The 24,611-nt window shown below is 35.3% G+C and overlaps 1 protein-coding gene across 1 annotated transcript in view; it reads right to left on the bottom strand.

The window, feature by feature from the left end:
- DACH2 (dachshund family transcription factor 2) overlaps positions 1-24,611 on the bottom strand; it is a 560,533-nt gene that overhangs the window by 406,480 nt on the left and 129,442 nt on the right. Inside the window, exon 2 of the mRNA XM_047764685.1 lies at positions 19,340-19,378. Within this exon, the coding sequence (XP_047620641.1) occupies positions 19,340-19,378 (39 nt within the window). The remainder of the gene's footprint in view (positions 1-19,339; positions 19,379-24,611) is intronic.

Raw genomic sequence — 24,611 nt, 5'->3', positions numbered from 1 at the left:
CTGAATCAAAATAAACTCTGTGCAAAAGACACAAAAGAATGTCTTATACTGAAGTTCTTAAGTTATATAATGTAACTACAAAACTTTCCAGACATCCCTGGGCTGTATTTTCTGAACTTAGTTCTGAACACTTACTTCATGATGTTTTATATCTTAAATCTCAAGAGAAACCACAAGGAATGCACATTCTCAGAAATTCACAAATATTGGTTGTTTAACTTTTTAAAAAGTCCATCATCTTTTATGAGATCTTTGAATAAATCTGTTTCCTCAAAGGTTTGGCATTAAAAACAAAAATATATTTTCATAGCTTATAAACAAAAGACCTTTCACTGTTACATATTAACCTGAAAATACCTAATTTTTCAAAAAAATATTCTTTAATGATGTACGCTTTCTAATAATAATGAAACTTGACTAGCATCGATTAAATACATTTAAAATTATTCTGGAGTTCCTGTCATAGCTCAGCAGTAATGAACCTAATTAGTATCCATGAGGTCGCAGGTTTGATCCCTGGCCCCACTCAGTTGGTTAAGGATCCAGCATTGCCATGAGCAGTGGTGTAGGACAAAGACGTGACTTGGATCCCACGTTGTTGTGTCTGTGGTGTAGGCTGACAGCTACAGTTCTGATTAGCCCCCCTAGCCTGAGAACTTCCATATGCCATGGGTGCGGCCCTAAAAATACAAAAAGAAAAAGTTTTAAATTATTCAAATTACTTAGGACTTAGTTTAAAAAGATGTTCTGTACTGTTTCATAAAACATAACTGAAAATATCAGGAGCATTGATATTGAATATAAATGGGAGAACGTATTAAATCTAAGTCAATTATTACACCTCTGTTGATGATTCCCCAAATATAACAAAAATGACAAGTAATTACCATAACCTAATATTTATTTAGCACTTTCTTTTTTTTAATTCACATGTTGTTTTTATTTATTTATTTATTTCTCTTTTCTAGGGCCACATCCTCACGGCATATGGAGGTTCCCAGGCTAGGGGTCTAATTGAAGCTGTAGCCACCAGCCTATGCCACAGCCACAGCAACGCAGGATCCAAGCTGCGTCTGCAACCTACAACACAGCTCACGGCAATGCCAGATCCTTAACCCACTGAGCAAGGCCAGGAATCAAACCCGCAACCTCATGGTTAGTTGGATTCATTAACCACTGCACCATGACGGGAACTCCTATTTAGCACTTTCTATGTGTCAAGAAAAATGAGTAAGTCACAATCCTCAAGGAACTCGCAATGTAATTATATACACAAATATAGGGCTGGGTGGTATATGAGAAGTACAAGAAAAAAGAAGTGGCTAAACTAAAATGCTATAGGAGTTTAGAGGAGGAAGGTGATCATCTTTCCTTTGAATCATCATGAAAGGCTTCACAGAATAGGTAGCAGATGTACCAGAAGAGGTTTAATTTCAAATGGCAGAGAACAAAGAAGGAAAGTATGCTCACCAGAAAAACAAAAAAAGAAAGGTAATTTTTAAGTGTTATCTACACATCTAGCACTGAGATAAGTGCTTTTTTATGTAAACTGCTTTATTACATCATAAATAACAGTACAGTTGAATATAGGATCTATCTGTATTAATTCATGTAATTCTTACAACCACCCAACTGGGTAGGTACTAATACTTTCCCCATGTTACAGATAGAGAAACAGGTTAAATGATCACAGAGCTAGTAAGTTAACCCAGACTAAATTTTTTTTCCCACTGCTTATAGATATCACTAAGTCAATGAAAGAATATTCTATTATTCTGACTCCTCAAGATTAAGCTTCCTTCTTAACTCCCCCATTTCTGTCCCTATCCTCTCAGTCTACCTGGTTTGTAGAAATTATCTTTGACTCTTCTGTCACAATTCACGTTAAATCATTTACCAATACAAGGAAATTCTCCCTTTACAGTGTTTCTCAAATTTACTTCTTCCTCTTCATCCCCACAGCCATTATAGATAACCACCCAAGTTCTTACCATCTTGTCTAGCTCAATATCCAAACCCCTATCAACTAATGTTATTTCTTTAACAAGTATTTATTGTGTCTCAAACAATGGAGAAAAAAAGGAGACTAAAACATGCTCCCTCCACTCAGAATCTAGCTGATTGTCACGTATAGAGAGTAAATAGGTTTTAGTAGGATGAAGGGCAGAAGTATGGGAAAAGGGAGAATAGACATGTATTCTAGGCAGAGAGAAGAGCACCTATGAAAATCTGAAAGTGAGAGAGAAACTAGAATGTTCATGGGCACCAAAGCAGTTGAATTGATGATAAAGGAGAAAGTAGCTTGAGATGAGATTAAAAAGGTGGCAGAGGTTAAATCATATAAGGTAGCATTTCTCATTTCTCCACCGCATGACTGACATCTTAAGCTGAATAATCTTTGTTATTTTGGGAGCTTCCCTATGCATTACAGAATTTTAGCAGCATTCCTGATTTACCTGCTAGATGCCAGTAGCATCACCAACCCTCAAGTGACAACAGAAAATGTCTCCAAACATTACCAAATATCAGATGGGAGCAAAATCACATTGAAAGTCATTTTAAGATATTTGGAGTTTATTCCAAGATCAAGAGGAGGAATAGTGTGCAGCAGTGTGGAGAAGGAATTCTGAAGATCAGTCAAGAATAGAGGTAGAAGAGTTCCCATTGTGGCTCAATGAGTTAAGAACACGACATTGTCTCTGTGAGGATGTGGGTTCAATCCCTGGCCTCACTCAGTGGGTTAAGTATCCAACATTGCCACAAGTTGTGATGTAGGTTGTGGAATTGGCTCAGATCTGGCATTGCTGTGGCTGTGGCGTAGGCTGGTAACTACTGCTGCTATTCAACCCCTAGCCTGGGAACTTCCAAATGCCATGGGTTCCTCCTGGAAAAAAAGAAAAAAGAAAGAGAAAAGAAGAAAGAATGGACATAGAGGGCGCTCCCACTGTGGCACAGTGGGTTTAAGGATCTGGTGTTGCTGCTGCTGTGGCGCAGTTTGCAGCTGCAGCTCAAATTCAGTCCCTGGCCCAGGAATTTCTGTATGTCCTGGGTGTGGCAAAATAAATAAATAAATAAATAAATAAATAAATAAATAAATAAAAGACAGAATGGGAATTCCCATTGTGGCTCAGTGGGTTAAGGATCCAGCATTGCCATAAACTGCAGTGCAGGTAGGTTGCAGATTCAGCCCAGATCTGGTGATGCTGTGGCTGTGGCGCAGGCCCCCCTTGCAGCTCCAATTTGATCCTTGGCTTAGGAAGTTCCATATGCCACAGGTGCAGCCATAAAAAGAAAAAAAAAAAAAGAATGGAGGTAGAGAAGCAAATAAGTTGACAATGATTCAATATTAAGTGTTATTCTTAGCATTCTCCAGGGCTGTCACTTCAGTGTAAGGGAGACAGAGTTCCACAGTGTTCCTATCATATGCCCTATTATTTATATCTCTGTGCCTTAGTTCATGTGGGCTCTCAAAACCTAGAGTAACACTTTTCTGGCAATTCAAATCTCCCAAATTCATTTAAGGTCTGAGTTAGAATATTCTCATTTCATAACTTACTATCCTCTATGAAACCATTTCAGACTTTTTCCTCATCACAAATAGATTTACTTCTTATACCTGTGAGTCTATGCATAATACAATATTACACCTTAATTTAGTACTTTGAGTTTATTTTCTGGATGATTCATCCTTATAGTTAGTATCTTGGCCAATTAAACTATAAACACCTAGAAAATAGACAACATGTTCTATATCTTATATATATTTCTGATCACTGAGTAAAATCTTAAGCCAAGACCAGGTGTCATTTTAAATTAAAAATCAGGTTCTCTTCTGTAATTTCTCCATCATCTAGAAAAGGATTCACGATCAAAATTAACTTATTTTCTTATAGAAACTGAGGTAAATCATTATGACATTGGACAGTAAACTCCATTTTCTTAAATATTATTTGAGAGCAAAATTTCTAACTCTGAGAATAGTCAGTTAAAGATTTTATACACATTCTACAGCCTTGCAGGAAATGTATAAGTAAAATGTATTAATTAATAAATACCAGAGATCTTACTTTATATGGTTGGCCTATCTGATCCTCTGAATGAAATGAGTACCATGGATTTTCATCTTTAGAATGGTTAAAATTAGATAGGAAGTAAGTGTTTGGAAAATTTCTTACATCCATATTTTTTTTAATCTCATGTATAAAAGCTGGGTTAACTTTGATGTGCATGTTTTATGTTATATTCCTGTCATTTAAAGTCAGATAGTTTAATAGATGCAAACTATTGCCTTTGGAATGGATAAGCAATGAGATCCTGTTGTATAACACTGCGAACTATATCTAGTCACTTATGATGGAGCATGATAATGTGAGAAAAAGGAATGTATATGTGTATGTGTGACTGGGTCACCTTGCTGTACAGCAGAAAATTGACAGAACACTGTAAACCAGCTATAATGGAAAAAAATCATTAAATAAAAAAACCATAAGTCAGATAGTTTCAGTACATTTAATATCTCCAATTGTTGATACTTCTGCAACTCCCTATAAATCACATATTGCGCTGAAAGGATCTCCAAATGATCATCTGATCTAGCCCTTTGTTTCAAACAAATAGGTGGCAGAAAAATCCAGGAATCTTTCTAGAGGTCAAGATAGCGATTAATTTATTTTTTTTATAAGTTGACAATAAAACCAAGACAGGAGTTTCATTATATTTCCAATATTTTGAATCATTTATAATATAAAAACTGATAGATGATCCCCTCTACGTAATGGTAACATTATTCTTCAGCCTACCAAACACATTAAATTGATTCTAGAATATGCAATTATACATTTATTCCACTTTTAGAAAGACCTCAAAATTAAAATCAAATTAAAAAAATCATCTTTCTTCTGAGCTCAAAGCAAGTTCAATGCACATTGTACTCTCTTTCTCCTTCTCCCCTTCCCTATATAAGGATATTATCTGAAACCACTTTAAACAACCTAACAGCTTGCACTCAAACTTAAGAGCGGCATTATAGATTTTCTTTTAAAGGTTAAGTGACAGAAACAAATCTGTCCATTTTCAGCTACTGAACGTGCTTACTAGTTTAACAGAGTTTTGTTTTGTTTTGTTTTGTTTTGTTTTACCGAAAACAGACATTGCCAGCTTTCACTGTCAGATGATTTGAAAATCTCTACACTTCCACTCTGCATTAAATGAGATCTAATGGATTAAGATAGGAGGAGACTTTCTTGTCTGTCATGTTGGAAACTTTTCACAGGCACCCGCAAGCTCCTGATATAAAAGTAACCTAGGGGTGCCAATGATGAAAGACTTTGTTGCCATGGTGTCATCTCATAAATCATTAATTATTGTCTGTTATTATAAATGTGACAGCCACATACTGTCATAAAGGGATTTGCATTTTCATCTAGTTTTAAGATTTTTTTTCTAGACATCATTTGCTTTGTAAAAGAAATGTCATGACAACCGCTGAACACTTAGGCTTGTTATGGAGTGTTCAAGCATTCATTCGGACTTTCGTCAGTTGGACATTTCGGTATTCCAACCCTTTTTGCATGATTGAGTAGTTTATAGTTCATAAATGTATTTCTAAACATGGGTATATAGCATAATAGCCTAAACCCAACAGAAGCAATGGAACTCTTTTGGTTGCTATGACAACCTAAACTGATCAATTTCCTGTCGCTGTTTTTAAAAGAGGCATTCTCCTGTGGCCTTAAATACTAATTACAAACACAAGCCATTTGCTAACATGCTCAGTTTACAGATTAAAGAAGTTCATGCCTAATTTATCATTTAACATGTCCTCCCACATTTGTAGTATGGTACAGAATGAATAATAACTTCACCTGTTTACAAAATTTTCAACTTAATTTCACTAATTATTTTTGCAATTGCTGGAATTTACTGTGCTGCCATTAAGTTCAAAAAACTCAATGAATTTTCAAAGTGCAAGGAAAGATTCTGAAAGGTAATTTCTGGATTAAAGTTGAAATGTTTGCTTAAAACTCCTTCCTGTAAATGCTTATTTTAAAGAAGATGGTTATGTTTAATGTAAGAAAGTTGCAAAATTTTCAAGAGCATCCATGAAAGAATACTGTGTCCCACAATCTATTTAATTAAATAAAGAACTAATACATTTAGTTAAAACCTGCAACAAATAATTTCGTGAAGCTACCAACTGATATTCTGAACAAGAAATTTAGCTTTTGAAAGAAAGCAGTAGAAAAATTCAGGGAAAAAATAATAAATCCATCAGGCAGTATCATAGTACTGTATAATCTAATATTAAGCCATCCCTTCTCCACCCACACACATATTTTATACAAGCCTTAAATTAAAGCCTATTCTTCATCTTTTGATGGGGAAGGAGACATGGCGGGGAGAAGAATTTCTAAATATCTTCCAGCGTAAATAAGAGCAATGCTACAAATTGTTCAACTCTCGTTGGAGAATACCCATGTCTGACAAACACTTGTGAAAATGTTAGGATACCATTATCCCACATAGAGGTTTTTTTTAACTAAAGTATTTTTATTTTCCAGTATTCATGAATTACTTAATGAACAAAGGTTTGCTAGTATATATTATTATGATTTAAATATTAGGAAAAGAAAGTCCCTTACACTGATCTTGCCTATTGTCTCACTAACCAACAGGGCTGACAAATTCTCAAAATAAAATATAATAAACATACTGCAGTCGATTCCCTGAAAAGAGAAACTGCTTAAAATATTTGCCTCTGAGAATACCTACAGAATACATTGTTTGGTGATGGTTAGGCAAAACAGATGATATGAGCTCCCTGTTCTTATTCTTACCAAAATACACTGCTTATCAGGGCCTGCCCTGCCACCCCATCACAGCTCCACCCCATAACTCCTGTTAATCAACACAGATTACACATCCAAAGAAAGTAAAAATCCTTTAGTTGGTCTCCTGAGGTTGCACAAGAAGGAGTGACAAAGCACTTCCAACTGCTTCTCAACCCAGCAGCTGTAGCCTCAACACTCTAGGACTCAGAATGCCTTCTGACAGCCTGGGCTCGCAGGTGCTCCTCTTCTAGCACCAGCTCAGTGACTCTGCAGCAGGAATTTTACATCACCACAGTGTTGAGGTGGAAGCTCCAGTGCCCCTTTTTCAAAAGGAAATCTGGTCAGCTTGAAGCAATGAAAACTAATCTGAACACAGCCAGTCACTGGCTGGGAGCACAGGCTCAGTAAAACAAAGACTGCCATCAAAAGTTTTTTCCATACATATAGCCACTTCAACTGTGCCTGCATTCTGTTATTTTCTTTTACATAGACTCTTAATTTCAGAAATAATGTATAAAATGTCATGGGGTACTCTACAGCACTAGGAAAGAAATAGAAAGTAATGTAAGTAATAGTAATATGATTCCATTTCTCAATAAATATTTACTAAATATTGAAGAGTAAATGTCAGGAAAATATACAGAAGACTGCAGATAACAGTGGTCAGCAAAACAAAGGCATGGTCCCCACCTTCACTGTGTTATTACACTTCCAAAGCATTTTAGCTTTGCTCAAAAATTCTTGAATACTTTTGCTCAGTTTTGCTCTTCACTACAACTTTGTGAGAGACAGCCGTAGGTCTCTTTTATCGATGAGAAAACAAAGACGTAGAGATGTTAAGTGATTTGCTTGTGATCAAAGAGCTAGTTGTTGGCAAGTGAGGAATTAAATACAAGATTTCTGACTACAAACTCAGCAACTTCTTACCACTATAGCTGTATTTCCCAAAGTGTTTTTCGTGGGATGTTTGTTCTGAAAACAAAAGGTTCTTTCCATCAAAAAAGAGTGAGAAATCTTGTATATTACACCTTATAGATTCATAGAGCAAATTAACAACTTATAAGCTCCAAGAAGACCTGTGGTAAACCAACTTATTTTTATTTAACCCCATATTTCTTCTTCTTCTTTTTTTGCTTTTTTTAGGGTTGCACTCGCGGAGATTCCAAGGTTAGGGGTCAAGTCGGAGCTACAGCTGCCGATCTATACCACAGTCACAGCAACACCAGATCCTTAACCCACTGCGCAAGGCCAGGGATTGAACCCGAAACCTCGTGATTCCTAGTCGGATTCATTTCTGCTACACCACAACTGGAACTCCTGACCCCATATTTTCCAAACTTGTTTGACCCAAACCCTTTCTGAAGAAAAAAATTAATCCAGTGACTGAGGAATTGATGATTAACTAGTACACTGAATGCAAGGTGGGGGGTGTGTTGCAGAAAGCACATGCATGTTAGAGCTACAGAGCACACTTGTAAATCTTGCATCACCAAGAATGTGTGTGACTGTAGAAGACTCTGAGAAATTTTTTTCTCACTAGATATATGAAAGAAATGAAGGGATGTATGTGATGAAGGAATAAGGCCTGTGTGCATTATTAGGATGATGACAAATTTAGGGCACCAACAAGAAAATGGAACTGAAAAAGTTCCCCTGACCCTCTTTCTTAGCCATCTTGAACACTTTCCCCTAATGGCTGATTCTGGGACTAGGACAGTAAATATACAAAATGAGCCTGGAGCATCTTGCAATGTTAGAATGTAAAAAAGTGTTCAAAAAGTTCTACAATGATGGGAACACGTGAAAGGTGTGGCCAACTGAAAGAGTGAACAACAGCCAAATCTGGAAAAAAATTTAAGCAATAAAATAAATAATGGAGTATTAGATTATAACTCAAAATATAAATTAAATACCCACTAGTCCATAGTGAAATAAATGAATGAATGAATATTAAGAAGAGACAAATCTCCTTTGCAGAAGAATTCCAAATAAATTCTACAGATTCTCTGCCCTTAAGAATGTGAAACATAGCTAATTCCCTACTCCTTAACTGTGGGCCACACAGAGTGACTTCCTTCCAAAATGTCCAAAGAGTACAGTATAGACAGGGAAAAGGAAAAAAAATTTACCATAGAGAAACCTGACAAACTCTGCATAAGCCAGGTGATCAAGTCAAACTCAACAATAAGTCATAATGATAGTATGTATATTTGATATGATGTGTTGAAAATGGCACATTTCCTCTGTGGTCTTCCTTCCAAAAACGCAATTTAACAATGAGTAAAAGAGCAGATGAACTCCTTATACTCCTCAAAACTGTTAAGGTCATGCATCCAAGACAAGGAAAGTCTAAGAAACTGTTATAAACCAAAAGGGGCCTAAGGAGACACAATGACTAAATGTAAGGTTGTATCCTATATTCTGGAATATAAAAAGGATATTAGAGAAAATTTGAAGAAGTCTGAATAAATTATAAACTTTACAATAGCGTATCAATATTGGTTAACTAATTATAAGATATTAACAAAAAGGCAACTGGGTAGAGGGTACATGTGGAGTCTCTGTACTACTTTTGCAATTTTCCTGTAAATCTAAAATTGTTCTAAAATTAAAAATTTTTAAAAGAAAAACACCACTTCCTCTAAGCATCTTTGTGCCAAGCCCAACTTTATTAAAAACTGCTTTATCTCTACATGAATAGGAGCCTTAGTCCCAAAAATCACAAGCAGTGATAAAAATCACTGGGAGAGCTGGACAAACATAAATTAAAGAAAGAACAATTTGATTTTAATGCAATTAAAAAGTAAAATATGTATATACCATTTTTTAATGGGCTGCCTCAAACATATGTTCCAAATCCCTTCATGTACTGTTCTGAGTATAGTGGGTGCTTTATTGCTAAAAGTAAATCATGATTAAAAAATAAAAACTGGAGTTCCCGTCGTGGCGCAGTGGTTAACGAATCCGACTAGGAACCATGAGGTTGCGGGTTCGGTCCCTGCCCTTGGTCAGTGGGTTAACGATCCGGCGTTGCCATGAGCTGTGGTGTAGGTCGCAGATGCAGCTTGGATCCCGCGTTGCTGTGGCTCTGGTGTAGGCTGGCCGCTACAGCTCCGATTAGACCCCTAGTCTGGGAACCTCCATATGCCGCGAGAGCAGCCCAAGAAATGGCAAAAAGACAAAAACAAACAAACAAACAAAAAAATCCCTGACTTCCTTATAATTAATATGTTAGGTACATCAAGATGCAATTTAATGGGTATTGGTAAAACTCTTACAGCATGAAGAATATAAAATCACTATTTTTGATATTTAGGCTAATTTCATTTAAAGCAACATGACTATACAGATCTACTGACTGACTATATTGTAGAAACACAGTATATGACGAGAATTAGCCATTTTAAATAAAAACGTCCAAATCATTTGACTTTCATCAAAAGGAAATCAAAGAATAATTTTATTTATATACCTAAATTAAAATATTGTCTATAGGAAGACTATTTGGTAATGATAAATCAGTTCAAAATGCTTTAAACTCTTCTAATTGCAACAAATCAAAGCATGGTTGTTATTATTAATGGGATCCAATATTTTATAAGTTTGAATACCTTTTATATGTATTTTTTAAAAATCTGGAATGCTGTGTGAAATGATCTATGACTTTGTATCATGAGTTATGATATACCACATGAATCTACTGATTGAGCTACATATGATTTTTACATTAGTTTTCTAACGGATTTCTTTAAAATAATGTTTTACATTTTATGGTTGAATCATTTTATCCTTCTTTTGAACATTATAATTAGTTAAAAAACAAAAATTACAAATAATAATCCAAAGTAACTGCAGATCTTTGGAGTCCTAATATGCTGGGAGAAGGCAAACCTTCTGAGCAAGTGTATTCTTTGTATTGAAAACACAGAGTTATCAAAAACAGAAAGCAGACACGTCTTTAAGGCACTTCACGTGTATCTGCAGCTCTGTTGAGCACGTTGCCATGGAACATAATTCCTTCAAGGACTACAAACCAAACAACAGCCATTTTGGCATAATAGTCCCATTTCTAAACATTATTTTGCAGCATTCATCAAGATGTATTACAAACCCTACCAATTTAAGGACAATGTGCTACCTTTTCAAATGCATTCATACTGGGTCTTAGAATCAACTCCATTTTAGCAACTAATTAGTTACGCTGACAAACTTTTAAGAATAGGGCTATACAATTTTACAAAATGTCACCACTCTCTTTGTAAATTAATGATATGATCCCCCATTTCACAATAATAGATGGTTATCAGCCTTTCCTCTTTATACTGTCTCAGCCATTTAGTTAAATCTACCCTGCACCCTCAAGAGAAATTCATGGTCTGTCACCCAACTCACCGGTGTCTAGATTTATGGATATTTTAGCAGTCCCTTCATTTTCACATCACTAGGAAACCCTTCTAAGTTTAAAAGAAAGGACAGATTTCACCTGAACATTCAGACAAGCATCCTTCTTACAATCCGTTTTCCTTCTAAAATTCCACCTTCCTTTCCTTTATATTAAAGAAACACACACTCTGAAACCTAATGTATTGCACCTTCATGTTATTAAATGTAACCTGCAGAACATTACATTATTATGCCACACATGTCCAAGAAATTTTAGTATTCACAGGATTATGGTAATTAAGTCTTTTCACTTTGGGTGATGTGACACTTGCTTGACTATAATGTCACTCCACTTAAAGTCTGTGTAAACAACATTATCTTAGTCACTCTGCATTACATTTCCAACTGTGAGCAAAATTACAAGGTCAGAGTGGACAAGAATGTAGGCAATCCCAAGGAAACATCATATAAATGACTTGCTCAAGGTTCAAACTGGGTTTTCAATAATAGCAAAAATGAATCTTTTTATAATAATATTATAGTAGTATTATCTTGATGCTATCCGTGGCAAAGCACCCGGTTATTCTTGGAGACAGTGGTAAAGACAAAGTGTCCATGATTTTGATGTTTTGTGGATAAAAGATAAATGTTGCTTGCCAAGGATTCATTCGGGCTAACAAAAGCATCCACACTCAATAAGAAGTAGTATGTATAACAACTGCGAATGGTTTTGTTAATAAAGATGCATTAACATCTCAAATGCAAATAATAATTTTTATAATTCAGATGAAATGGCAAAACAATACTTATATTTCCTCCCTTCCTGTTTTTTTTTAATAAATTCCCAGAACGGTGGTTTTTATTTTTTTTAAAGTAGAGTAGTAATTTCTCAATAATCTTGTCAGCCACCTTGTGATTATATACAAAAAGTGCTGTCATGAAAATGCTCTGACCTACAGAAACTATTTGAAACGCTTTGGAATATCTTGCATTTTAAGTGATTTTTTTAGTACTTATTGAAAAAAGTAGATAACCTGATTAATTCTACACATAGGATAGGTATGATCTGGGCAAAAATATTCTAGAGTAACTTCACACAAGTTCCTTTTCACTGGATGAGTGTAACACAGTAAGCAAAATGGAGGTTTTCAGAGTATGCTTAAACTGTGAAACAAAGTGCCAATTAGCAAAAATAGCCATGGAAGTTCTTAAATATAGGCCCCACAGTCAGTTCACAAATAAGCCAAAGTGGGTGAAAACACTCAAAAGCAACTTACATGGGATTCTCTAGGCTCATTGTCACATTTGGACAATGGAGATACACATGTGAATTGTATTAATCTGGAGATCATCTGAACAAAGTGTGTGAGTTACAATTTTCTTGTAATATCTGATGTTGAAACTTTGTAGAGGGGGTCAGTTCACTACCTAGGAATGCCATAGTCAAACATTTTTCCCAGGACTATTCATAAAAAGAGAGGCCCCCCAAAATGCCTCCCTCACCAGAGATTAACTTAGATTTTGTTTGCCAGAATTGCTACCTTCTATAACTATGTTCAAAGTCCTAATAGATAAACAGTTTTCTTTTCAAAAGTCATTGAAAATAATAGATTTTCTGTGCCTGAGATAGTATATACTTATGAGTGTGAATGTGTGGATATTAGTAAGTTCGTGTGGTATATTTGCAATTCTTGGAGTTTAATCAGTTTCAATTCTCTCCCTTTTATACTTTAATCTCTTACAATATTAGATAGTTAGGAACTCTGAAAGCTCTTTGCTAATCCTCAGGTTAAAGATCCAGATCTTTCTAATGAAAAGCCTCTCCAAACACAAAATCCAATTACTTTCCCCCTCTTATCCAAAAAGAAATACAGAATATACAGAATAGTCAACCTGAGACCTTCCTCTACTTTAAGCAGCTATGTGCAGCATCATAAAAGCACTGCTGGAATCAAATCTTAAGTGAGCTGAAAATATTGAATATTCTCTTCTCTGAATCTAAAACATGCATATAAAGAGCTTGAAATGAAACACAAAGCTGTAACAAACACTGGTTGAACTTTTATTGTATATCAGCATTTGTAATGTTATGTTTCGGAGTGTGAAACATTGAAGATCAGTTCAAAGATGGTATGTTGCCACTGTCTAGTCCTTATAATGCTGAGATCCTGCTCCCATCTCTCAACCACCTCCAACCCGAAACTGTCCCTGAATTGAGAAACACAAAGATACACTCATGATCTTAACTAAGCCAGAATGTGTTACAAGTTTTCACAAATAGATAAAATTCACTTTTGCCTTTATGTTTTATGCACAATAAGTAAATTTTAGCCTCAAGGAAAAGGGGACATGTGTATCAAAGAGCAAAGTACAGTATGTCTCTCAGAGATTGCTTAGTCCAACATCCTAATTTCATAGATGCAGCAACTGAGGTCCCAAGCCATAGAGTGATTTGCAGAGTTGCTTTAAGGCCATGGACGTCTAACTTTTTTCCCAGAGCTCTTCCTGCTATACCACAATATCTCATCACATGAGGCTTTATAGGAAAAGCACTTTATAGCCTGGAAAAAATTTACAAATTTTAAATAGTATTCTTACCTGAACTATGCGCGTGAGTGTATATACACACACACACACAAACACACACACAATTTTTTTTTTTATGGTCACACTGATGGCCTATGGAGCTTCCCAGGCTAGGGGTCTAATCGGAGCTAATCTGGCCACAGCAACACCAGATCTGAGCCACGTCTGCAATCTACACCACAGCTCACAGCAACACCAGATCCTTAACCCACTAAGCGAGGCCTGTGATCGAACCCGCAACCTCATGGTTCCTAGTTGGGTTTGTTAACCACTGAGCCACAACGGGAACTCCTGAACTATGTATGTTTTTACATGAAAAACAATGACACAAATATTAGCAGTAAACATTATTATGTGCACTAAGCGATCAGAATCAATGTTTCATCTGTATGTGTATGATCATGAAAGAGACTCAGTGAAAAATAATTAACTTTTCTTCAAAGGAATTTTTTTGTTAAAAATAGCTACTACAGGAGTTCCTGTTGTGGCTCAGTGGTAGCGAACCTAACTAGTATCCATGAGGATAAGGGTTCGCTCTCTGGCCTCGCTCACTAGGTTATGGATCCAGCGTTGCCATGAGCAGTGGTGAAGATGGCAGATATGGCTTGGATCCTTCATTGCTGTGGCTATAGCATATGCCGGCAACTGTAGCTCCAATTCAACCCCTAGCCTAGGAACTTCCATGTGCTACAAGTGCAGCCTTAAAAAAAAAAAGCTACTCTGTCACAAATGCTAGGAAACAGGAGCTCTTGTACAATGCTACTGGGGGTATAAATCAGAACAGCTTTAAAGAGCAACTTGGCAGCAACTAGTAAAGTTGAAGATGTGCCTAGCCCACAGCTGAACAATTTCCCTTCTGGCTTACACATCAGAGAAATTCTCATACATGGGCACAAGAAAACACGATGCCTAGTACAGTACAATTTTTGATAAAAAATCGGAAACAAAAGTGTCTATCAATATAGTAGAAAATAATCAAATTGTGGTATACTTATACAATGAAATAGTATGGTGGACAATTAAAAAAATAAATGAACTAGATCTACATGTATCAATGTCGCTAAATTTCAAAAACATGATGTGAAAATGATTACAAAAGGACAGTATAATATCAAACAATTTAGGTATGTTTTTAAAACATTAAAATCAATGTTTCATACTAATTTTGTATAAAACATATATAATACAAAAACAGCAATGATATACATCAATTTTAAAATAGGGATTACCTCTAATGAAGGGTGAAGTAGAAAGGAGATTAGTGTTAGTCATATCACTAATGCTTTACAGATACATCCGTATCTGTAATTTTTTTAATTGGACTCTGAATCAAATGTAACAAAATATAGACCTGATTATTGGTCCACAGATATCTCTCATTTATTCGTGCTCTTTCTATTTGAGCTATTTTGTAATTAATGTTGCTAACTTAATACAAAATTCAACTGATGTTAGCAAAATTGATTTCAGAAGAGAAATGTCATTTTCAATAAGTCAATATATATATACATACACATATAATGAAATTAGGTGTTTTGGTAATTAGTCTGATTCCAGTTGTCAGGTTATAAAATACATTTATCCAAAGTATATGGGCTTTGGAATCAAACTGCCTTGATTCAAATGCTGGCTCCGGTATTTGTAGGCTGTATGGCCTTAGATAAATCACTTAAACTTCTCTGCACCTCAATGTCATCATCCATAAAACAGGATCATAATAATAGCACCCACCTTATAGGGTTGTTATGATGATTCAATGAACTAATACATGAAAAATCACCTGAGATATCATGTTTGAAGAGCATTAGATATTACTGGGCATTCCCATTGTGGCACAGGGGAAACTGATCAGACTAGTATCCATGAGGATGAGGGTTCGATCCCCAGGCTTGCTCAGTGGGTCACGGATCTGGCATTGAGTGAGCTGTGGTGTAGGTCACAAACTCAGCTTGGATCCCATATATATATTTATATATATATTTATATGTGTATATATATATATAATATATATATACACACACACACATATACACACACACACACACACACATATATATATATATACACATATATCTTGCTGTGGCTGTGACTAGGGCAGCAGCTATGGCTCCAATTTGTCCCCTAGCCTGGGTACTTCCATATGCTGTGGGTGCAGGTCTAAAAAATAAAAAATAAAAAAAACTTTTAGGTATTATTATGTTCTGGCCCAAAAATTTCGAGTTCATCAAAATTTATCCTGAACAACTTTATGTATATGTCTGCATTGATCGAATGCATCAAATAGTCACTTATTTCTTAAATTCTCTTTGAGGACTAATAAGGTAACTAAGAATCTCCACTTGTTAAAGTTTTTAGGAAACAGTTTTAATTAATTAGTACATTTAAACATGGTTCATCATCCCTATCACAGAACAGATTACTGGTGATCTAGAAAGAGTAGAACTGTCTACCCAAATTTTATTTAAATAAACATAAGCTGTTTTGCATATTGTCATATGTGTTAACCAGTTGTCCAAAAATTTCTCATCTTTTATATGTGTCTTGTTAAATCCTCAACTAGAATAGTATGTCAACAAATGAAGGATAGGTTATTTTGTTGCTGTTGTTTTTAGTTAATTTAGGATTTGATTGTTCATTCTTTTCTTTTCTCTTACTTTTTCACTTTTATTTAAAGTCCTCTGATATTTTTCTCATCAGAAATGACAATGTTAACTTTCCATTCTGACTAAGGATTTACGGTAAAAACCATAGAGGTCATTAAAGCAGTTTTAGCAGTGGGATGTTATTCTTCTTTTCTTTTTTTTCTGGTTTTCTTTTTTTCCTAGAGAGATGGAATTTAATTGTTTCCTTTCTAGACAAATATTCTTTTGGATTGCCACTGATGAAAAGGGGCATACAGATGTCAAAAGCATTGTAGCACAGTGGGATTATGTGCTAAGGTCCAGGGCAAGACAGAGAAACAAGCAAAGTCTCAGATCAGTCAGTTACCTCAATAAAATCTCAAATGAGCTTTTATCTTTGCCAATGCCCATCAAAAGTTCAAATGCAGTTTTGTTGTGTTAACTACTTACATTTCTTTTATTTCTTATTTTAACCATTTGTAAAAACAAAGGAATTTCAGTGGATAAAATTGGGAATTTTCTTTAAAGGCAAGCCAATTTAAAATAACACATGCTATATACACGGATTTCTTTCTATTAAAGCACCATAAACTGGGCTTTAAATAGTGGCCTTAATTATGTTATATGATAGAACCTATACTTAAATATTCTCTTTTAGACACAGCATAAATTGTCTCTCATATTGCATTACATTGAAAATATGAAAACTAAAAAAATCACAATTTTATCTTAGTTTTCTAAACGCATTAAGGGAAAACTATCTTTGCTATTTCCATGCAGTTAAAAAAAATCAAAAAGTTTTGAGTACACCATTTTGAGTACCAGGAGAATTATTTACAAGCAGTCTACTTATTATTTATTTAATTTACATGAATTTTCTGTCATCAAGATCTTTGGGTGCATTTATAACATATGGTGATTTTTTAAAAATGCAGTACTTAGAGGACTTACAATTTAAAGCAGAGGTCACATGATAATCCATGGGCTAAATCCAGACCACAGATGGGTTCAGATGGGTTTTGCTTTGTCTGCACAGTGTTGCTATTTTTTTTCCTTTTATTGAGTTAGTTACTAACATTTAAGAATTAGAGAATTTAATATAAAAATCTAGATCCCTAGCTTCTCTTAAAAAGTCAGATCTTAAACTACATGGGGCCTGCATTCCCAGCTGGTAGCAATCAGCTGAGCTAAGCAATAGCTGCCAAAGTAATAGCTTTCCAAAATTCTTTGGAAAGAATACACACTTTTTAAGTATAGTCCCCACCACTCCTATTGCTTATAGTCTTTCGTTTACACTACTATTCTTGCCTCCATAGGCATTAGAGTTTGTGAAGCTCATGTTTCTCTATAGTTTATGTGAGTGAATCAGTATTATATACTTTCAAAAACATTTCACTGTTTTTCTCAGATTACAGTAAATGTAAAAACTCATTACATATAGGTACATACATAATGTGTGTTCTGATTAATCTAGAAATAAATCTACTACTATTATGCTTAATTAAAAGAAGTTAACATTAATTTGTATATCATTTTACTAAAATAATGAAAGTCAATTTCAATGCCTGAATTCACTGCATTCAACTATATAAAATCAAAAACACTTACTTTCAATATCCCAAACCTAAACTGGAAACTCAATTCATTTAAAGTTTTTCAGTTAAATTCATTCATTAATGAAATCTGGTGGGTTCTAGTCTCCCCAGCATTGAAGTCACAGTTTAAAAAGAACTTTAGCACTTAAGGAGGCACATCCACTGCTTCAGGTCACTTGGGTATTTTTAGTGTGCATGACATTTGAGTGATGTTTAGTATAGAAAATGTCCCACCACCATGATGATTTTAAATTTTTTGTGTTTAAAACCCAGAATAAATCACACAGTGTGGTCCCCATATCTGCAACAACCCATTGACATTTTTCTTGTGGATAAATACATGCATCATGAGCAGCCCTAAAGGAAGGCGGCGGGGGAGGGGGGGAGTCACCAAAGGGTGATTTAACCTGAAAAGGGTAGATGGAAGAGAAAAGTGGACATTACTGCCAGGCAATATAAAAATGTACTTCAGAATCATGGGTTGCCCTCCTTCTCCCTTGCATCTCTGAGTTACTGCCCATTCTTTATTCCCCATTACAACCTAAAAAGTATGAAGCCTGGAGCAATATGGTATCTCAGATTGCAATTTAACTGAAATTGTCATAGATAGTTTAGGAATTTTCAAGCATAAGTTTTAAGAGTTCCAAATATTTTTAAGTGTATTTTAGAGGAAAATTAATCTCAAATATTTCAGAACCAGTAGCATGCCTACAATATAGATCAGTGCCTAATGCTTAGAAAGACTCCGGAAGATTAGAAGGCCTGTTTTTTTCCATTATTCCTGTAGCACACTTAATAGCCTGTGCTGCCCTGCAAAAGTGAATGTACCTTCCTAAGCATTTCAGAGCCACGGGGCAGGTGAATTACTCTCCCATTATCTTACATAGGTGTCATGATTTTTACTTCAGTGACCCTTCCTCAACCCCCACCAACTTTGCAGTCTTTCTCCAGCTTCTGCTTTAGTTCCCAGGGAAAGATGCTTCCTGTGGCTGGACATCATCTCCCCACTGTGTGGTCCTGGGATACTCTCCCAGTTAATAGATTTGAATGACCATTAACTGGCAGTAGTGAAACCATGAAGACCCCAATTAACTAGAACCCTCAAATGGATAGACAGGTCCAATTAGCTATTTGAATTTCTTTTTTATTATTAACTAAAGATTAATCAAGATTCAATATCTGCTGCCGAAAATTTTAAATGACTCTACTTTCCTACCTTAGTAAGTATAGTACAGGGAACAAAATTACTGAAGTTGGGATGAATCTGTACAGGCTCCAGGACATTCCCAGGAAGTTGATTTTTAAAAAATAAATACATAAATACCTGTTAACAGCTTGTTTTCTTGTCATTTGCCTCTTCCTTCTAAAAGGAGAGTGTAGCAGAAAATAAATAAATAAAACTGGTTAATTGAGAGTTCTGGTTAGTTAGCTTCCAATTAATTAAGGCTTTATTATATTTCACAAAAATATTTTCTTAAATTCTGCAGAAATTTTAGGTAGGTTACACACAATGAAACACCAGCAAGGGAAGAGCACAAAGAAGGTAGGAAAGCCTGAATTGCTATTAGATAGTGTTTTAAATATAAGGATAATGTTATTACATTTCTGGTCTAATCCCCATTGAGTAAAGAATAATGTGAAATGTCATGTGGTTTAGGGCTTTGCTATATATGAAGGCAAGGAAATAATGATTATAGATTTCTGTTGAAGAAATGGCCTCGGGTCGTAACAATTCCAAAAAAAGATTCAGCAATATTGTGTCTATTCCCTTTTTCTCAAGAGCCTTTCTTCCCATCCCATTGGGTATTCCAAAATTTTTCGGGGAAAAAATTCCCTTCTAGTTTTTTCTCTCTTTTTTTTTTTTTTTTAATTTGGCCAACAGGATTGCGAAAATAAGCCAATATCAATGTTATGCCTTAATTTCCTAAACATGGAGCCATTAATCACATAGCTCACTATATATTTATTTCTGAAGCAATATTAAACTATCTTACATTTTCCCCAAAAGGGTTACACATGCACACACACACACACACTCAGACACATGCACATACACACATACACAGTCATACACACACCTGCACAAAATAAACACGTAAAAAGATCAATAAAAAACACGCATAATTACTTAACAAAACCATTCTTTCCAGTAGTATAGTATTTCCCAGTGTTACTAGACCTTTTAATGAAGAACAATGAAATTTAAAATGACATATTAAAAAAAAATTAAGTATTCTAATTTAGCTTATTTTGAGCCTTATTGCACTTCTTAGTAGTACAGAAACAGGAACCTCCTTTTAATACCTACTGCAAATATATATGGTTAGTTCATCTCCTCTTCGTAATCTCTTCTTCTAACAGCCTTTTTGTTTAAATACTTCTTTCGGATTTTTCGTTGCCTATTTGTTTTTGAAAGGCAACTGCTTCCCTACAGAACAATTTTAAATATACCACAAATGCAAGCATGTATCTGGGGTTGCTGGGGAAAGGAGGTGACAGTGAAGAAAGGTGTGCATTTTTCATCTACTCTTCTGTTCTGCCACTTTATTGTCAGAACTGTTTGATTTTGCTTTATAGTTCACTCACCCAACCTGTTTTGAAATTACATTTTCTTAAAGTAGAACAAACTCATATACACCAAGTCAATGATAATGCAAACTTTCTACATCTAATGGGCTTTATATCACTAAACTGGAGGACTTTTGGAGTTCCCTCCATGGCTCAGCGGTTAACGAGCCCAATTAGGATCCCTGAGGATGCAGGCTCAATCCCTGGCCTCGCTCAGTGGATTAAAGATCTGTTGCCTTGTGCTGTGGTATAGGTCACAAATGCAGCTCAGGTCCTGCGTTGCTGTGGCTGTGGCATAGGCAGGCAGCTGCAGCTCTGATTCAACCCCTAGCCTGGGAACCTACATATGCTGCGGGTACAGCCCTAAAATGAAAAAAAAAAAAAGGAGGACTTTTTTTCCTCGTCATCAGAGATTCCCTTTTTTAACTATAAAACTTTCTTAAACTCAACACAACTTTTTTGGCTGTCACCATATGTACCATAATTATAATAAGTTTAAAAAATAATTTAAATCTCCTATGCTTTGAGCTTCATGTATTATTTGAGCTTAGATTTTTAAATTACCAAATGCTGAAATATTCTTTTTTAACATTATCCAATAAATATACCCATGAGTTAACTGTCCTTTTATTAAGAATTTTTAAATTTCCTAGAAAATTAGGAGATTACCTTGACTTTTGAAAATTTCTCATCGAAAATATAATGTGACTTCTATGTTTCTGAATTTGTTCTTTTTGTGATATCAACTAATTTTAGATTTCCTTATACTTTGCAAAATATTCAACATTCAGAAAAATTTACTGAACAGCAGATGATGTTATAAATATTATCAGCTCAGTACAAAGCAGTTCTCATTTGGATTTCCTGGGGTTGGTCTAGAAGGTTTCATATCCCCTCTAATTCCTCTTTGTCTCCTGAAGATACCTTTTTGCTACTTCTCCCCACTTCTCACTCTATGCAATTAAAGCCCTGAATAAAGTGCCTAAAATTCACTAAAACCTATATTTGTGGTTAAAATGTACATGTGAACATAATCATATGAAACTACTGACAAAATGAGGTTACACATATTCAAGAACTTTGGGTCAGATACTAATACTCAATATACCACTAATACACCACTAGAACTATTATCAGTTGAGGTCCTACAAGACATGGTGGTTATGTAGTAAGGGTCTCTACACAGCTCACTAGCTCCAATCATCATCGTTGTTGCACTGAATTAGGACACTGATCATCCTTAGTATAGAGAGACCAGGCTTGGAGTTCCCTTTGTGGCTCAGCATTAACAAACCCAACTAGTATCCATGAAGTCCAATCCCTGGCCCCGCTCAGTGGATTAAGGATCCAGCATTGCCATGAGCTGTGTTGTAGGGTGCAAAGGAAGTTTGGATCTGGTGTTTCCATGGCTATGGCATAGGCCTACAGCTGCAGCTTGGATTCAACCCCTAGCCTGGAAATTTTCATATTCCCAAGTGTGGCCAGAAGAAAGAAAGGAATGGAAGAGGGGAGGGAGGGAGGAAGGAAGGAAGAAAGGAAGACTGGTCCCCACATACAAGTTATGACTAGAAGGTGATTCTGCTCTGGCTGAAACAAAACAAATGAATAATTAGGAGCAGGCTATATTCTGAATTTATCAAGATCATTTCTATCATGTACCACTGATAAATTTTTGATGCTTTGATTCTTCTAACTTGTAGTATGTGTATGCAAGGCAACAAAGTTAATGGCAATGATTGCTCCCTCACATGCCCTTCTCTGATTGGAGGAAGTTTAATAGGAAAGTCAGAAATATGGAATTCTTAGTTTTGAAACCTAAACTTAGACCACAAAATCACATTTAACAGTAGAGAAACAGTGTATAAAACATGACAAATGGCAACAAACATCACAAACTAAAGAGTCCAGTTATGAATTCACACAATCTTTGGATTTAAGTATCTTAGTCCTTTTGATGATAAACTAAAAATTCATTGTCAAATATCACATAATTAATTCTACCTCAGATGTGAAGATAACTAAATAGAATGTTACCTTTACTAATTCTTCAAACAGGGGAAATTACTTAAAGCAGAGCATTTTTATACAGTCAAATTTTGAGATGATCTACTACAATGGATTTCAAATTGGACTCTAAAAAACTTCAGTAAAGCGCTGGCAGAGAGTAGAAAGAAAGACAAGAGTGAGCCATTTCCTTTGATCAGCAAAGCTCTTCTTTCTCCTATGTGATATGTTGGGTATCTGACTTGTTCTATTTCACCACCCCCACCAAAATCATTCGGGCAAGGTTACCTAGAAAGTTAGCATCAGAAGTCTTCTGACTCCTAGTTCACACTATTGTCCCTGAATTTGTTACCTTGTTTCCTCTACCATATATTAGGGGACCAATTTTTCAGCTCTGCCCCAAAGACTGTCATATCTGTTTCACTTCCATGGAAACATAAGGTTGATAGACATGCTGTGTATGCATTTAGATAGTAGAATAGACAAGATAAGATCCATGGCTTTTTTTTCCTGTACCACATTGAGTTTAAAGCAGAGTTCCAAACTGGCAAAACGGGCCTGCCAAATATATTTTGTGTGGTATGCCTAGAACTTTGAAAATTTGAAGTTTGACATAACCTCTAATTTCCTTTAGAGTTTCAAAAGTTCTCTTTCAAAAAATAAGGAAGATCTAACAGTTATGCTTCCACATATTTACTAGCTCAGCATAACTAAATAGAGTAGAGAAGTAATGGCCATCCATAGACGGAGTATGCAGTCTTCCATACCCTATAGGTCCCAGAGTTTCCTATAATATCAAACCTGGCTCTGGTCCTCCCAATTAATTTATTTTTTCTTTGGTTCCAGTAAAAACTTGAGTTTTATGGCCGCTATTTTAATATTTGTGGGTAAAATTTACACAAACATTAGTCAATTTCCCAAAGAAACTTCCATACATTTGTATGCCATTGATCCAGGGTACACTAAAAGTGCTAGTTGTTTACCTACCTAAAAATTCACATGCACTTTCTTTAATGAGGAAAGACAAGCCTTTGAGTCTGTATTAGACACTGTTTTACTATGTTTTTCACATACAGAAAAGCATCTGAAGCAAGTTGTGTTAGACAAAAAATAGATTCAATCAGAAATAAACTCTGATTACACTCAGAGAAACATTATCATTCAGAGTAGTAGCCATATATTTAAAATTCCAAAAGATCAATAAAATCTTTCTTATTCTTTGATATATGTAAAATGATTGTACACCTTAAAATATAGAATTTTTATTTGTCAATTATACCTCAATAAAGCTAAAAAAAATGTTTCTTACACTTTTAAATGAAAGCCAGCTGTTAATCTGGCATATACAGCCATATTTTGGGGACCACTAAATTAAGCTTTAACCATCAAACTCCTAGAAGAGAACATTAGCAAAACATTCTCTGACATCAACCATGCAAATGTTTTCTTAGGTCAGTCTCCCAAGGCAACATAAATAAAAACAAAAATAAACCAATGGGACCTAATCAAACTGACAAGCTTTTCCACAGCAAAGGAAACCATAAAAAAAGACAACCTATGGAATGGGAGAAACAATCAAACAATGCAACTGACAAGGGCTTAATCTCTAAAATATACAAACAACTTATACAACTAAACAGCAAAAAAGCCAACAACCCAATGGAAAAATGGGCAAAAGACCTGAATAGACATTTCTCCAAAGAAGATATACAGATGGCCTGGCCAAGAAGCACATGAAAAAATGTTTGATATCACTGATTATTAAAGAAATGCAAATCAAAACTACTATGAGATACCACCTCACACCAGTCAGAATGGCCATCATTAAGAAGTCACCAAATAACAAATGTTGGAGGGGCTGTGGAGAAAAGGGAACCCTCCTGCATTGTTGGTGGGAATGTAAGCTGGTACAACCACTATGGAAAACAGTATGGAGGTACCTTAGAAAACTATACATAGAACTACCATATGACCCAGGAATCCCACTCTTGGGCATGTATCCAGACAAAACTTTCCTTGAAAAA

Source organism: Phacochoerus africanus, chromosome X, assembly GCF_016906955.1.
Source record: "Phacochoerus africanus isolate WHEZ1 chromosome X, ROS_Pafr_v1, whole genome shotgun sequence".
NCBI classification, from domain to species: Eukaryota; Metazoa; Chordata; class Mammalia; order Artiodactyla; family Suidae; genus Phacochoerus; species Phacochoerus africanus.
Note: the sequence above shows the minus strand (reverse complement) of the source record. Positions and strands in the feature narration are given on the sequence as shown.